The 17,334-nt window shown below is 45.4% G+C and overlaps 1 protein-coding gene across 2 annotated transcripts in view; it reads right to left on the reverse strand.

Annotated features, from left to right (window-relative positions):
• TTBK2 (tau tubulin kinase 2) overlaps positions 1-17,334 on the reverse strand; it is a 156,198-nt gene that overhangs the window by 45,121 nt on the left and 93,743 nt on the right. For both annotated transcript variants that reach the window (XM_060261419.1, XM_060261418.1), the window contains exons 8-10: positions 14,145-14,237; positions 12,086-12,211; positions 2,917-3,074 (exon numbers count right to left, since the gene is read on the reverse strand). In XM_060261419.1, coding sequence (XP_060117402.1) covers positions 2,917-3,074; positions 12,086-12,211; positions 14,145-14,237 — 377 coding nt within the window. The remainder of the gene's footprint in view (positions 1-2,916; positions 3,075-12,085; positions 12,212-14,144; positions 14,238-17,334) is intronic.

Below are 17,334 nucleotides of genomic sequence, written 5' to 3' on the forward strand. Positions count from 1 at the left end.
ACTATGTTTAATGAAATAAGAATGCATTTTTACCAACAAAAGGCAAGGGAGGGGGGGTGTTTACCAATTCTCCCTACCAGTGCAGATTCCCACTTCATCCCTCATGCTGCTCTTAGGGTCCACTGATCTCTAGGACATGATTGCAGGAGGCATGGCAACTTGTAATGTGTATAGGAGGGCAGAAGAAATCAGAAAGTTTGCTTCCCCAAACACCACTCTGCTCATGTGAAATAGGATTCCAAGCATTTGCAGAGCTTCTCTTTTGTAGAGCCTCTCCTCTAGAAAAATAAATTTCCACCAACCTTTACTAATATTATTCATGGATAACACTATCCAAAGTTCACTACAGACCCTGAATTTTGTAAAATCTATTCCTTAGTCTTTAAACATACAAGGGTTAGAACATACTGTATCTTTATCAAACTTAAATGTACTAGCACTTCACATGATATGGATTACAGATGGGCATGAACAAAAAAAATGAATCACGGTTTGAGCACAAACCAGGCCAGTTCATGGTTTGTTTCGAACCAGTTCATTTGGTCACATCATCCCTGAATCCCAAAACAAACTGCCTATTTTCCATGGAGGTTCAAGTGGCTTGTTTTTACAGTTTGTTCTCCAGACAGCCTGGCACCAATTCAATCCATCCCTAGGCAACACAGGGGGTGGATTTGTGGAGAGTCCTAGAAATACTTAAAACAGTTGTCCGCAGCTTGATTTGGAGCCAACCACAGAGCTCCCATTCTACTCTATGGAAGCAGATTATAATTGATTCCTGAAATTACTGATGTAGTTGCTAAATTTCTTGTGGAAGTCCTTAAAGTTAAAGAGAATTTTACATAGTGTTTTTGTTCTCGTATGAAATTTTATATTTGATGGATTCTGTATTTATTGTCTGGATTATTACCTATTATGTGACTACTGGTACGCCAATAAAGGTATATGGTGACAATATACCAGTATAATACCATACCCTGACTCAGTTGCTTTCACTTTGCAGCACAAAGTTAGCTGCAATGAGAGCCAAAGAACTGTTTGCTGTATGCCTGATTCACGGGAAACTTTAAGGGACTCCTTTTTTCCCCACACAGTGGGACAATTTTTTAAACACCTGTCTCAGCTGGGAAGGTGTTCCTTGCTGTGGTTTCAGGGTCTGAATCTGAAGCTAGACATTTGCTTTCCTGGGGGCACCTGCTTTGGGGGGGGGGGCTAACTCAGATATCCCAAATCCAATATTCGCCAAACTTGGAGGGCTGATGAAGGAGAGCCTGCTGAAGATTCCCTGTGAGTTTGGCATCTCTAAATTGTGAGGGGGCTGTTCTACTACTTCCTGAACCAAATGAACCACAAACCAGTTCAGGAAATGAAAAATAATTTGCTTTTTAAGAAAGTGTGTAAGTTCATGGTTCTTGCAATCAAATGGACCACAAACCAACACAAACCACAATTTTCCCAGTTCATGCCCATCCCTAGTATCGACCCTAAGTTATGATGAAGTTCAAAAGAGTGCCTCTGGGCATATCATTCTCCTTATCATTATGAAATTTTCCTTATCATTATGAAATCAGTCAAACCTCGCATGTGTAATTAGAGGGCACTATATTCAAGTAAGAGGATGCTGCTCCCAGATATGTACCAATCCTTCTTTTCTTAAGGAAGACTCAGCTGTACTTAGTTGTGGAAGCTCCTTGGACACTGCCTGTCAGAGAGTCTGAGTGCAAACCATGAACCTGAAGTTTGAGGCTAGGATCTCACCTATTAATCTACCACAGGATTGTGTACATCAGACTTCAGAGTCCTTTTCTAGCATAGAAGAGACAGATGTGCATAACAGCCATCTCTGCAACTGACAAGCAGCATGAGGTCTCTACACTGGCTAGGCCATAATTCCTAGAAATATGTCTTCCTTTTCCTGCTCAAAGCAATACTGTTAACTGCGGTTCAGATTCCAGTTTCTTCCAGCCCAAACCACTGCCCTCAGGGACCCTGAGCTCAAAGAATACACTCAGTTCTAGACTAAAGCAGAGACTTTCATGGCCAGCACAGCAAGCCTGAATGAGCCCAACCTGTTCTCAATGTCTGTACTCTTTTCTGCATGATGTCCTGAGGTTTGAGGAGGATGCCAGTGGCTCTAAACCGACTCCAGTTCAGCACATAGAAAGACTGTGTGAAGTAGTGCACTTTGGTCTTGCCACTACCTCAAAAATACTATTTCATGGGCATTTAACCTGAAGAAGCGGAATATCTAACCTGAATTTTAAGTTGAAATAAGGATGTTTATCATCTGTAGCCAGCAGGATTGGGAGAAGGATTGCAAAGGCTAGTAGGAATAGCCACACAGCTGATGCTAAGGAAAATACCAAAGAAATCTGGAGCTGGCCCTGCGATTCCAAAAAGATGATGGTATAGACATGCAGCTGGTGGTGCACTATGAATGCAATGACTACAGGTCATGCCCTAGATTTGTATCAGTATCACTGTAAATTACTATGTTAATTATGGTTAGCTATCAAAGCGGTATCACTATGGATAAGCAATCTGCTTTTCTTTGCATTCCATGCTACAGTAAGGACACAGAACAATATTCCTGACTCAATGCCAATGGGATCACTAAATCAGTTTACAGCAAAAGCACTGTAAGAGAATACCAGAGCAACTGAATTTTCTCAGCAAAATGTGGTAAATTCATGCTTGTGAAGAGAACATATCTTGTTTTCTCAGTATTGACATAATATGATGGGCAAAGACAGACCTGCTAACTTTTCTTTGCTACCAAGGTATTAAATTGAAACCTTCTCTACAACAACTGCAGTTGGCAACCTTAGCAGCAAAATTGTACACACACACACAAAAAAAGAGCTTGACATGCCACATCATTAAGTAGCTAACATGAACTGAAATGCTCCAGCATACCCTATTGCAGCTGGAGTCTGTCGAGTATGCAACTGAGGAGTAGTTGAAGTGGTGGTGGTAGTTAGAGAGCCATCAGTTCCACTCTTTTCCCAGTCAAAGGGATCACTCTCTGTCACTCCATAATTCTTCATGCTGTTGTCAAATACGGACATGAGAAGCTATTAAAAGCAAAGAGAGTTGATAAATTCTATTCAAGTGAGTAGGAAAACAATTTGCTTTAAGAAAGTTCTACCTTGAACTTTGAAAAGTAGACAGCATATAACACATGTATCAAATATTCCTTATTGCACAGAACTAAACAGGGATGACCATGGGTGTGTGTGTGGGGGGGGGGGGAACGTTATTTCTTAAGGGGAATCTTTCCAGAAGACTGCAGTAGCTGTAGTAGCAAAGGCCACCAAAACTGCAGCAGAGTGGATGTGCCCTACCTACTAAAAAGCACACAAGTTTCAAGTGAATTGTACCAAGGGATCCAGTCCTATTGACCCCTAAATAAGGTGACCCCAGCCATCCACCATTGTTTCTTATCAGGAAAAAATTCCATGTCTTCTCAGAGCAAAGAACAGCCAAACATATGTACTATATTTATTAAGCTGGAAGATGTTTGACCACTACTGTATTATTTGTCATATCTCATTATTCATACTAATGTCCTATATTTTATTTTCACATTTATTTTTTAAATATCTTACGTTTTACCTATTTAGGACCATCTTGATTTTTATAATTTTTATGTGGTTGTTGTTGGCCTGCATTGTGCTGTGTATTTGGTCATGGACCGTAATAAAGCAAACTGAACTGAACAGCCAAACACAAAACAGCAAGCAGCTACTGGCCAAAAGCCTCCCAACAGAAACAGAACCAACCAGGCCAGCTCCACCCTTCCACCTGTATGGCCCCTCCTTTTACTGCCCCGCTCTCGTCGCCCCCGTTCTCGCTGCCCTGATCTTGCCACCACTCTCATGGCTCCACTCTTCCTGTCGCTTTCGCCGCCACAACTACTCTCGCAACCACACTCTCGCCGCCCTGCTCTTCTCACCGCTCTTGCTGCCCCAATCTCCCTGCCACTGCTGTTGCTGCCACAGCTGGTCTCACTGCCCCCACTCTCCCCATCACTCTTGTTGCCCCGCTCTCTGCATCACTGCTCTCGTTGCCCCTGCTGCTCTCGCTGCCTCCACTGCTGTTGCAGCTGCCGCCACTCTCCTTGTTTATTTATCTTTTTTAAAAGTGAGTGACATCATTTTGAGACCCAGGGTCACTCCACCTAAAATTTTATTCCCTGCCCCCGCCCCCTAAAATTTTCTGGCTACACGCCTGGAACCAGCAAGCTCAACAGAACCAACATCAAACCAGAGAATCCTAGCAGACCCAAAGGCCAATTTTGCAAGCTCAACACATCCAGTGTCTAAGCACAGAATCCAAGCCAAACCACTTGAATCAATGGAAGGGTCCAGCCCAACAGAGCCAGTGTTAAACCACAGAAGCCAGATAGAACCCAGGGCCAATGCAACAGCACAAGCCCAACAGAACCAATGCCAAACCAGAAAATTCAGTAGTAGCAAGGTCCCCCAACCTCATGGTCCCATTTGCCTGCGAAAGCTGCTTCCCTCCCCCGTGTTGTTCTGGAAATCTGCCAAAAATATCCCAAATTTGGTGCTTGGATATTCCAAATCTTTCAAGGAATATTCAGGATCAGGATTCTGGTATTGTACAGAGTCCCAAATGTGGATCTGGATCCCAAATCAATCTATCATCCATCCTATCTTTAGACTGGATATATCCATGTGTACATCCCTAGCACGAAATATCACTTCTGTTGTTGGATGCCTGCCCAGACTCCACCTCAGAAAATCTGACCAGGGCATTGGAGGCTGTGGCTGGGTGGCTGCAGCAGAGCCAGTTGCAACTTAATCAAATGAAGTCAAAGTTCCTGTACCTGAGCGGTGGTTGGGGGGGGGAGGACAAAATGAATCAAGAATCAGGTTGCCCACCCTGGATGGTGCTGCACCAACATACCTGAGGGACCGCCTCTCCCCAAATGTGCCCCAAGAGCCTTACACTTCTGTGGACCAAGACCTGCTGGCTATCCCCAGCCCAAGGGATATCCACTTAGCCTCAAACAGGGTCAGGGATAATGGAGTCTCTCTCTCTGTACTTGGCTGATCTACATCAGGGCCTATACGATGTCATCATCAGCAGGTGGACCAATGCATGTTAAGCAAGGCAGGGATACAGCATTTTGCTCATGATAGGTAGGGGTGAGCAGCAAGCACCCTCAGCCATCAGGCATGATGGAAACCATGTCCTGAACAGACCATCACAGCTTAACAGAAGGATGGAGTTTGTGAAGGAGTGCCTTTGATACTGAGCAACATTTTTCTGAACTTGGTAGTGGTTTTACAGTGTATCAGAGAAGAGGGATGGGACCAGGCATCTCACTACGTATGTGTGGGCAAGGATGAACTAGGCCAATGGTAGCTGATGGCCAAGTATGGAGCCAGGGTGGATTTGCCAGAAAAAGGCATCCATGACAGGCTGCCTAGTGCAGACCACCCTCAAATAAATATTAGCATAACAAATTGATGAATTTAGCTAATTTAAATATGCTAATTAAATGCTATGGTGTCATGTAATCATTTGTAGTACTGGGGCAATAAGCCTGTGTGGTTAGGTCTATTTAAGGAACCTCTATATTTATGTATCTATCTGAACCAATTCAGTTTATTAACATCATGCTATTCTACTTATATTTATGTTTAATGAACTATTTATAAGAAAAGAACCCTGTTTATATTACCCTTTACTTCAGAGCCACCACCATATGCTGTCTGTTCTACCATACACAACTACACCAGCCTGTTCTTTGGATCCAGCTAGGATTTCCAAGACAAGAGTCTTTCATGACAGAGAAAATAAGGAAGGCAAGGAGGAAGCATAACACATGTCTCTCAGAACACTACAGAGAGGTGCTTTTACAGAAGATATACATAAACAGGTCATGTAGGAAAAGAGGAATATGTTACATATTATCAGTTCCTGCTGGTATTAAGTTTTGTTTGTTTCTTTAAACAGTTCCCTAATGAGGCTGCCAATTAATTGTTCAGATTAGGGTTATCAGTCCGATAAAGGGTTTACCGAATAGAAGCCTTTCGGTAAATATTCAGAAACAGGGATTCCGGATAGGCTTTTGAGCCTATTTGTATTTCCGAATAATTACGGAATTATTTGGAAATATTCGGTAAAGCTATTCCTTCCATAGAAAACAATGGGGAAAGGCAAAAGGCAGTCTGTGATTGCCTTTCCCTGGCCTTTCCCTGCCTCTGGCTGGGGTGAGGGGGAAGGGGGGAGGAGGCCTCTGACCAATCAGAGCCATGCATTTTTGCAGCTAGCTAATGCATGGCTTTGCAGGATTTTGCAGGGCTGTTTCTGTTGTGCAAAGTAGGGGGAAGGGAGAAACTGCAATTCTTCAATGGAATTGCATGTTTTCCCCCTCAAGCCAATCAGAGAACAATTTATTTTCAAAATGTTCTGTTCTGTCCATGAGCAGAGAAAAGGTATTTATTTACAATCTCTTGCCCCCTGGACTCCATTGCTGTTCCTGTTGCCATAGAGAGACTGTGAGCTGGTGTTGAGCCTCTACTGCTTTGGCACAGTGCTCTGCTGCTCTGCTCTCTGTGGTCTGGTGTGGTGATCCTGAGCCTGAATCCTGGACCTGGACTTTAGCATCTGACTGGGTGAGATCTTTCCTTTTTTCCCTTATTGTGGGGAAGAGGATTGGGGAATTTTTATAAGCAGGTTTTTGTTTCTATCTTTTAGAAAACCTTCTGTTTTCCTCCTGCTTTGGGTAGGCGTCTGGGTGGTTTTGTGTTGTTGTTTTTTTTGGGGGGGGGACTGTGGGTGGCTCTGGCCTGTTGTGCATTATTGTGCATTGGGACTATTTGTTTTATTCACATTATAATTTTATTACACTGCCTAGTTTGTTAAAATTATTTTTGCTCTGCTCTGCTGTTTCGGGCCTCTGGTACTCTGCTTTGATTCCTTGGCACAGGCCATTATTCTGTGGCCTGAGTGCCTCCCTGGTCTGGTTGTTGTGCTTTGTGCTTGCGGGTGGGTTTGGGGGGGGAGGGGGCTGGTTACCCTTCCTGGTCTGCTCTGCTGTTTTGGGCCTCTGGTAGCCTGGTTTGGTCCCTTGGCAAAGGCCATTTCCCCTGCCATTTTCCTGAGGCCTGAGTGCCTACCTGGTCTGGTTGTTGTGCTTTGTGCTTGTGAGTGGGTTGGGGGGGAGGGGGCTGGTTACCCTTCCTGGTCTGCTGTTTTGGGCCTCTGGTAGCCTGGTTTGGTCCCTTGGCGAAGGCCATTTCCCCTGCCATTTTCCTGTGGCCTGAGGGGTTTTTTTAGAGGAAACGGCCACTGACCAACCCACGTCTCTGGTTCCTCTGGACTCCAGCAGGCCTTCTGGGGATGGACAAGAGGAGGTTGCTGCCAAAGGAGGTGGAGGAGGAAGAGATGGAGAGGCACCCCCTGGTGCCACCATTGCCACCCCCTCCTCCCCGACGGCCATCTCCTCCTGCCACCCCAAGGCACATCGTACCTTCCCTGAGCCCTTCACAGGAGGTGGCTCCGGTGACCCCACCTTCCCATAAGCATGGGCACCCATTCTCCTCCGATGTCTGGAAGCACTTCCAGATCACAGAGGATTCCCGGTTTGTGCAGTGCCAGCTCTGTAGGGACCATGTCAGTCGTGGGAGGGATCTTGCCCATCTCTCAACTACGGGGATGCGGAACCACTTGAAGAAGAACCATTCTTCAAGGGGAGAGACATGCTGCAGGTGGGGTGCCCAAGAGGGCTATGTCACCCAGCGCGGAGGTGGGTCCTCCTGCTGCATCCACCTCCAGAGCTTTCCCAGGGAGTTCTGTGATAAGGAGGGAGCGCCAGGCAACTGTGACCGAGATGCTTGGTGGGAATGGCTTTAGCATGCGGTGAGGAAGTGCGGTGAGGAAGTGCATTAGTGCAGAGGTCACTTGAAACATTGCTGAGATTATTGCTGAGGGACGTCCCTTCTCCTTAGTGGAGAGTAATGGCTTGCGGGGGATGCTCCATTCACTTGCCCCCTGGTACAAGGTTCCTTGCCACACCATGATGAGCAGCAGGATTGTGACAAAACTTTTCAGGGCAATGAGGTCTGTGGTGAGGGAGCATTTGTCCCATGCTGCCGGGGCAACTGTTCACTTCACCTCAGATCTGCGGACTCCCCACAGTTCGCATGAAGGGTATCTGTCCCTGACTGCACACTGGTGGCAAGCCAAGGAGGTGGGTGGGGGTGGTGGAAGTGAAAGGCAGGGTCAGGGTCCCTAGGCCAGCTATCGCAAGGCCTTGCTGCACGCTGAACCAATTGACAGGCCGCACATGGGGGCAACATCAGTGCCGTCATTACTAGGTCGATAGAGGATTGGGTAGGCAGTGGGGTCACCATAGACTACATGGTGACAGATGGTGGCACGAACATGATCACAATAACCGAGCGTATGGGCATTACACACATTCCCTGCGCAGCCCACCTGAACCACAACATAGTGACAGACGCCTTGGGTCAGTCATCCTGAAAGGATACTGATCACATTGCGGCGACCCATGAATGTCGGCTTCTGTTCCAGAAATGCTGACACATCATGAGTCACTTCTCTAACAGCAATACCAACGTTCATTTGCTGGAGGAGAAACAGGTGCTGATTGGCTTGCCAGATCACCACCTGATGGGGGACTTAAGCACTTGCTGGAATTCCACCTGTGCCATGCTGGAGCGTTTAGTGGAGCTGAGAACAGCCCTGGATGCTCTGATCGATGAGAGCGAGGTCATATCAGAGGAGAGCCGGCTCAACCATGAGGACCGGTTGACCATCTCTCAGACTGTGGAGGTTCTTGAGCCCTTAAAGACCTTCATGGAGATGTTCTCATCTGACACAGCGAGCACTGCAATGGTCGTTCCCATGGTCCACATGGCCCATGAGATACTGGCCCAGTTTCTGGTATGATGCGAAGACCATGCAGACTTCCTTCCAGCGGTGTGCATGCTTGTGAGACGTCTGCAAAGCAGGCTTGAGCAACGTTTGGAGCAATCATGAAGCAGAAGGTCTACATGCTGGCGGGCATGTGTGACCTGCACAGTAAGGGCAAGGTCGCTGAACGGGTCGGCGAGCTCAATTGATGGCAAGACAAGCTCTCCCAGGAGGTGAAGCAGAGGCAGGCCAAGAGGGCAAGGTCGGCAGGAGCTAGGAAGTGAGGGGTGAAAACAGCTCCTCTGCTTTTGCAGCTGCTGCTCATCCCCCACCTCCCTCGCTAAGTGGCATTTCCCACAAGGCTCCCACCATGAAGACTGCAGAGATGACACTCTATGGGTGGATTGCTGGCCCCTCCAGGAGCGTTGGGCCCGTGAGAGCGGATACGGGTGCTGCGCAGGTAAGGGTGTACCACGAGGAGTCCCGCGAGCCACAGCACACTTGTTCATTGGACTACTGGGTCTTGAAGGAGATGGTCTGGCTGGACCTCTCTGCAGTGGCCCAGGCATTCCTCTCGTGCCCACCGATGAGTGTTGACAGCGTGTTTTTTCCCATGTGGGCAACATTGTCAGCCTGCATCGCGCAAGCCTCAATCCCAACACAGTGGCAATGCTGGTCTTCTTGAAGGTCAACATGCCACTGTTTGGCTGCCCAGACACGGACTCTGAGGGTGTATGAAGTGAGCACCTGGTTGTGCCTGCATCCTCTCTCAGCCTGGTCTGAGAAGTCAGGGAAACGCTCCTCCCTAAATTAAAATTAGAGAGAGCCCAGAAAGAGCCCCAGCCTAGAGCCCAGTAATTGGTCAATTGATTGGCGGGAAAATGGCCCAGTCCCAATATTTCTCCCATCATGCTGCCTGCCTGACTCAGAAGGAATCTGCATGAAGCCAGCAGACCAGTAAAAGAAAATTTTCCCAATCCCTAACTCATCATAGCCAATAGAATTTTTGAAAGGGTTAAGAAAAACCAGCAGCTCCAGTCAGATACCACATTTGTGGGTTTCCTGGCTGCAATGGTTAAGTGTATGGACTGTTATCTTTTTTGGACCTGGTGTGATTCCTCACTCCTCTGCTTGCAGAGCAGCTGCTAGAGTGGCCTTGGGTCAGCCATGGCTCTCAGAGTTTTCTTTGAAAGTGTGGCTTCTGTGAGAGCTCTCTCAGGCCAACCCAGGGTGTCTGCTGTGGGGGGTGGGGAAGAGATAAGGGAGACTGTGTGACTTGTTGTAAGGTGCTCTGAGACTCAGTGTGAAGGGCAGGAGGGAAATCCAATATCTTCTTTGTTTTCTTCTCTTCCATTTCTTCCCTTCCTTCTGTTTCTTCTTCATTGGAGGTGAAAGATAGAGGGGCAGCCACACCTTGGCTAAAGTTCCCCTAATGGGACAGTGATGACTGGTATGTGTTGCTGCTGAAAGAGAGGGAATGGTTCCCTCCCTCTCACTCTCTGAGGCCCGCCCAGACATCTCTCTCATTTGGGGTGCAACTCTGGCTCGCCTCCTCGTGGTGCACCCTGAGCCTAGACCAGCCAACCATCCATTGCTCAAGGTAAGTCTAAATGCCTCTTGCTTTGTGTCTTATACAGATGTGGAGCTAGGTGTGGTCCACTGCTTCTGTTGTTTGAAAGTTGTGTTGTTTGGGGCAGGGCTGGAGAGCTGGCATCTGTAGATTGTGCATTCTGTGGCAGGGAAGCTGACATCTGGGTGAGAGACCCAGAACCAGCATGGTTGGTGTGCTTGGCCAGCTCTCACCACATTGTTTGGGGCAGGGCTGGAGAGCTGACATCTGTAGATTGTGTGTTCTTGTGGGTTTTGTGTGGGACAGTGCCCTGAAGCTGCACAGCAGTTTTGGGGGCTCTGCCCAAACCCCCTGCTCCCCAGAGCCTCTTTTCCCATGATAATTACAGTGGGGGAAGTGGCTAATTGTTTTTTCCTCACCATTGCAAACAGAGTTCCTTTTAGGGTGCCCACAGATGGGTGCAGTCTTTTTGGGCCATGGGGGTTGCGTGTGGGGGAATCCCCTGAAGCTGCCGTGCAGTTTTGGGGGCTCTCCCTCAAACCCCGTTCTGGCCAGAGCCATTTTCCCCACAGCAATTAGAGTGGAGGAAGTGATTAATTGGGCTTTCCCCAGCATTGGTAGCAATGGGCCTTTTGGGGAACCCACAAACAGACACCCCCTGGCCCAATCTTTTTGGGACTTGGGGGTTTTGTAGTGGAGAGTCCCCTGCAGGTTCCCTGCAGTTTTTGGGGCTCTCCCTCAAACCCCCTGTCCCCCAGCAGCTTTTGATTATGCCCTATGTTGCCATTGACTTCAATGGCCCATAGGGTATAATGAGAGCCGAATACTGTATATAACCGAATATCTCTGTATATTTGGATATATCCAAATACTACTATTCGGTAATATCTGGAATATCGAAAAATGTATTTCCGAATATTTCTGAATCCAGATATTACCGAATTTTGTTGTTTTTGACAGCCCTAGTTCAGATATGATCTGACGGAACAGAACTAGGGTACAATGATAATGAGCATGAACTAATTAACTTTTATTATTGGCCGGCAGAGATATATGAATGTAAAGTTAAATATTTACAAGAAGTGCTGAAATAGTAAAAGGGTTCTACAAACCATGGGTGAATAGGCTATATTTCTGCAAGCTGCAGGACTGAAAGAAGTGTTTCATACTTCCAGTTTCAAACTATTAAAGTAATATCTGAAAAGGGAATTATTAATCTAATAGGAGGGGTGCAGAAAATACTAATTACACTATGTACTTAAGAGGCTACACCAGAATCTATTTTCCATTCCTGCCACTTAAAGAGGAATTATATTCAGCTGAATAATATGAGCCCTGCCAAAAATACCAGAATAACTGGTATAAACCTGTTGAATTAGGGGTGGGGAACAGTGGCTCTCCAGATGTTTTTTGCCTACAACTCCCATCAGCCCCAGCCAGCATGGCCAATGGTTGGGGTTTATGGGAGTTGTAGGCAAAAAACATCTGGAGAGCCACTGTTCCCCACCCCTGGTTTAGAAGAAGGAGGCCCTCTACATTCAGCAAAACAAAGTATAAGGACAGATTATTTACAATATATTATTATTCAAAATAAAATCTTACCTGATAATCAGGTTTGGTAAAATAATCTAAAACAGAAATGTGATCTAGAAACATGTTAAATTCTTGAGGAAGGTGCTTCAGCATCAGCCGGTGGTCATACCTTTCTTTTATTGAGCCTACTTGCTCCTATAAGCAAGAGGGAGCAACAATTACTAAACTTTCCTTTTCCATAATAAACACACTACTACAGATCATAAAGTAATCTCATTCTCTCATAAAGTACATCTCTTAATTCTGATTTTAGAATTCCTTTATGCAATGGTTTGGATCTCAGGATCTGTTAACGTAAGTATTGAAGGTTTTTTCCTGAATCCTTTCCCACAGCAGTTCCTTCCAGCCCCAGAAAATCCACATCCCAGTGCTATAGGACCTATGTGGACTAACACCCATCTGGGAAACTACTCCTCTTCTGCAAGCTCCAGCTGCACTAACATAAGAGGCAAGAGTACAATTTCCCCTATTGCTTCTACTCCTCCGGGCAGGCACCTGACCTGCATTGGCTATTAGTCTAAGCCAGGGGTGTCAAACGTCTGGCCTAAGGGCCAGAACTGGCCCACCCAGGGCTTTAATTAGGCCCTTGGGGTTCTTTTCTCCTCCTCCTCCTTCTGTTCTCACCCTTTGAAGCTACGAGACTGCAAAAGTTACCTGCTCTTTCTGCCTTATCTTTGCCAGCTGCAGCAGGAAGCAAAGCTACAAAGAAAATGCAGCGGGTTTTCCATTAATAAGGTTTCTGAGTCCAGATAGATAGTCTTTCTGGGCGCAGAGACCTTAATGGAAAATCCATTCCATATTTTCCTTGCAATTTTGTCTGTGCTGCAATGTGTTTCAATGGAACAGAGCTCAGTTTCACTTTTCAGCTTTCTTAGGGCCAGATAAAGTTCATGCTTCCTGAGTTGTGTCTTTTCAAATACAGGGTTGATGCTTTGAGCCAGCTTTTCTCTGCTGAATGGATCTGAGAACTGGTGCCTAGTGAGTACTTTAACCTGAGAACCCACAGCCAAAGGGGCATATTACACTGGAGAGTCATTGCCAATCTGAGTAGACCCAGAGGGTGGCATCTTGTGATGCCCAGGCATTTCATGTTTTCCCAGGCTCAGAGCATTTTATATTTTTAATTCTGCTGTGATCCTTGTGCTTTTACTTGATGTCTTATTTTAAAAACTGCATTACCAAATCCCACTAGTCCCTCATCTTTCCATTTTAAACAAAATATTGCAAGAGTTTAAAGCATGTTTGTATTTTGAGTAAAAATTATCTTTAATTGTGTTTGTCTGTGTCCTTTATAAAGTTTCTGCTACCTGGCATTACATTTTATGACACACATGGCCCAGCCCTACAAAGTTCCATTTATGTCAGATCTGGCCCACATAACAAATTAGTTTGACACCCCTGGTCTAAGCAGTTTCCACTTTCCTAGGTTCCAGCCTTCTATGGGTTGGAAGGGACTCCTGAAAAAAGTGGAATGCAGGAAATACCCCTGAAAATCAGTGCCTTTAGGTTTAAATCCTACAGTTATACTCACTACATGTGGAACCTTCCTCCAATGCAGCTCAAACAGAAGAAGAGCCACTGGAGATAAGTTCCACATTTAGCTGATCAGATTTCTAGGGTCCAACAAGTTCGGTAACAAGTTTTAATATGGCCCATCTTTGCTCAAGCAAGCAAACACATTAGTTAAATGAAACAAATGATCTCAGTTACACCTCCCTGTCTGAACATCTGTGAAAAAGCCATTTGAGATAACACTTAAGTTTCTCCCAAATAGTACAGACCCATATCTAAATTAATTTTATCTAACAACAATTTCAAAACATATGGTGAAGATATGAAATTCTGCACACACACACACACAACAATCTTGAACAATGGATTATTAATGTTAGCCAAGCTAAATGAAGTTCTGTACCATGTAAGAGACTTGTTTAAAAATAAAAATAGTATTTTAATATAACAGATTTGACTTAACATGCTCTGAACTAAATGATTCTCACAACGAATTTTCATGCATTCAAATACATTCTCCTCAGTTCATCTCAATTTGTACTAGTTCTAATTAGACCTTGTCTTTAATTTTTCTCCAGGGAAGTTGTCCAACCACAAATTCCACCAACATGTAAAACAAGGACCACAGGTCATCATGACGCCCCATTTCCTGTAGGGAAAAAGCAGACTGAATGTTGTATAGGTAGCAAGTTTTGTAGAGGAAAAATATGTTATCTTAATGTGCCATACACAATGAAATCCAGAATTTTACTATTACAGTGAAGATCTTAAATTTTAAAGGCTGAGATTAAATAAGGATCACAAAACATGGTATACGTATTCTAATAATGAAAAAGGAGATCTAGATCATTAAAAAACTAGTATCAAGTTAATGGTGTGGCTACAGATACAGTGTAGGGTCAGAGTTTCCACATGGCAGTTTCCTGCTCCAGTTCCCCAACAGCAGCCATCCCTCCTTCCCTGGGCCATTGCTGCTTAGTCGGGGGGGGGGGGGGGTTAAATCAGCAACTAAATACTGTTATATTGATATACCATTATAAAAATATGTGTACAAGTTCTCTGAATACTGAATTTTTAAAACAAAGTAAGCCTCTAACTCCTTCCATTGCAGAGTTACATCTTTCTCCTTATATCTCTTCAAAGAAAGGAGCTAGACACTTACCGGTAATTCTTTAAAAATACATGCAATTCAGAGAACCTGTTGCATCTGTTTTTATAATGGTATATCAATACTGATATTGTTAGAAATAAATATAAAGTAGGCTGGGAGGCCAAGAAGAGGTGATTAAAATCCACCTGACTCTGATCATTTACTTTGGGTTTGTTTCAAGCTAGGTACTAGGGAAGAGAGGTAACATCAATGTGCTTTAAAAAAAAATACAGCTGGAGCTTTTTTGATTACACAATATGCCAGTGACAAGCATGTACTGCACTCACTCACACAAAATGGCAGCAGGAAGACTGCAGCTGAGGCTGGAATGTGGTAACCTATAGTCAGACCCATAGTCAGGAGATTTTCAGTGAAGGGGGGGGGGCGCTCAAGGAACTGGTGGGGTGTAATGTCACAAAATTGAAAATAATTTTTTTTAAAAAGAAATATACTCCGGAGAGCCCTCAGCACAGCCAGCAGTTGTACTGGCTCAGCTGACTTGCCTGGGCTAGGAAACCCATTTTCTTAAGAATTACTCCAGTGCTGCCTCAACAATGAGCCTTAAGTGCAGCCAGCAGCTGGCTGCCCCACAGACTGACTCGGCTGGGCAATGGTGGCTTCACTGCACCTGTGCCAGTCCAGCCAGCCCAGGTCACATGACACTAGATCATATAACAGCAGCAGCCGGGTCACATGGTTAGGCTGGTTCAGATGCAGTGAGGCCATTGCCACCCAGCCAAGTCAGTCTGTAGGGTAGCCAGCTGCTGGGGTAATTCTTTTTTTTTTTAAAGCCAGTTTGGTGTAGTGGTTAAGTGTTCAGACTCTTAACTGGGAGAACCGGGTTTGATTCCCCACTCTTCCACTTGCAGCTGCTGGAATGGCTTTGGGTCAGCTCTCATAGAATTATCCTTGAAAGGACAGCTTCTGTGAGAGCTCTCTCAGCCCCACCCACCTCACAGGGTGTCTGTTATAGGGATGATGGTAAAGGAGATTGTGAGCTGCTCTGAGATGAGGGCAGAATATAAATCTAATTTCTTCTTCTTGGAAGGAAGAAATTGAGAGGGACGGTGGCTCAGTGGTAGAGCATCGGCTTGGTAAGCAGAAGGTCCCAGGTTCAATCCCTGGCATCTCCAACTAAAAAGGGTCCAGGCAAACAGATATGAAAAACCTCAGCTTGAAATCCTGAAGAGCCGCTGCCAGTCTGAGTAGACAATACTGACTTTGATAGACCTAGGGTCTAATTCAGTACAAGGAAGCTTCATATGTTCATAAGTTCTTCTTCTTTCTTCCTCTCCTCCTCCTCCTCCTCTTTTTTCTTGATTTGTTACTACAGAAATTTATGGGGCATGTCTTTAAAGTTACGGGTTGGGCCCCAAGATGCCCTACTGTAGCTATGGGTCTGCCAATAGTTTTCGTGATTGAAGAAACTGACAAACTATGAATGTTATTTTGCCAATTTTAAAAAAGACAAAAGCCACCGTGGGGATCAGGGAAAATAACTGTCATATGAGCAGGAGAAACTGAACTTTCCATCCACATAGCAGTCATCCAGACTGTTAATTTCACTGTAAAGCATGTTTCAGAAAGATTGGAGAAAAGCCAGGGAGACCTCAAAAGGTGTAAAAATGAACCACAATGCTGTAGGAAAGCAGGGCAAAAAATTACTTACCAATAGCATTGCACCTTGTGTAGGTACCCTATGTGCAAATGGTCAATACTTTTGTTCAAAAGAGCAAAACAGGGTTGTGCTTACTGTAACTATTGAGTGGTCATCTGTGCAGGTACACATGGGGACTGAGCAGTTGCAGGCCAGCCACCAAGAAAGAGCTTCCAACTTCCTAAAACTTTTCCAAGCCCAAAGTGTTCTCTCTCCCTTCTGTCTCCAGTAATTCCTTCCCCATCCAAAGGGTCATGTGATGAAGGCAGGGTGAGCACTCTCCTATCAGTTTCCTTTTCACTGCCATAAGGAGCAGGGCCTGCCCTAGACTGTCTGGCACTCTAGGCAAGGCTAACTTTTGGTGCCCCTCCTCCACTGATAATGTCATTAAGTCACATGGGGGGGACCCAGTTTGGCACTCCCAGAAGGCCAGTGCCCTAGGCAATCACCTAGTTTGCCTAGTGGCAAGGTCAACCCTTTATAAGCAGTTGCAAGTAGATAATGACAGAGCACCCTCCAGCGCAAACAGGAAGTAGGGATGTAAACCTGAACAGAAAACCACTTGATGAGCAGCAGTTACAGGTAAGTGCAACTCTGTTTTCATAATCATGGCTTCTGTGCAGTCTGCATGGGAGATAGCAAGCTCACTTACCAAGGAAGCTGATGTGAGCTGATCAGTAGAGTATCAATTGTAGGACTGTTTTCCCAACAGCTGCCTCTCTCCAAGGGTCCATGTCCATGGAGTAATGTTGAGGGCGCTAACCAGATGGCTGTCTTGCAAATGTCATCTAAGGGAAGCCTGGACAGGAACACTGAAGAGGAAACTTGTGCTCTTGTGTACTCAACGCAAAGAGACAAGATATGCCTGCCTCTTTGTAGGCTATTTTTATTGTTAACACCACCCATCTTGATAGATACTGTGTGGATGCTACCTTACTG

Source organism: Heteronotia binoei, chromosome 21 (genome assembly GCF_032191835.1).
Source record: "Heteronotia binoei isolate CCM8104 ecotype False Entrance Well chromosome 21, APGP_CSIRO_Hbin_v1, whole genome shotgun sequence".
NCBI classification, from domain to species: domain Eukaryota; kingdom Metazoa; phylum Chordata; class Lepidosauria; order Squamata; family Gekkonidae; genus Heteronotia; species Heteronotia binoei.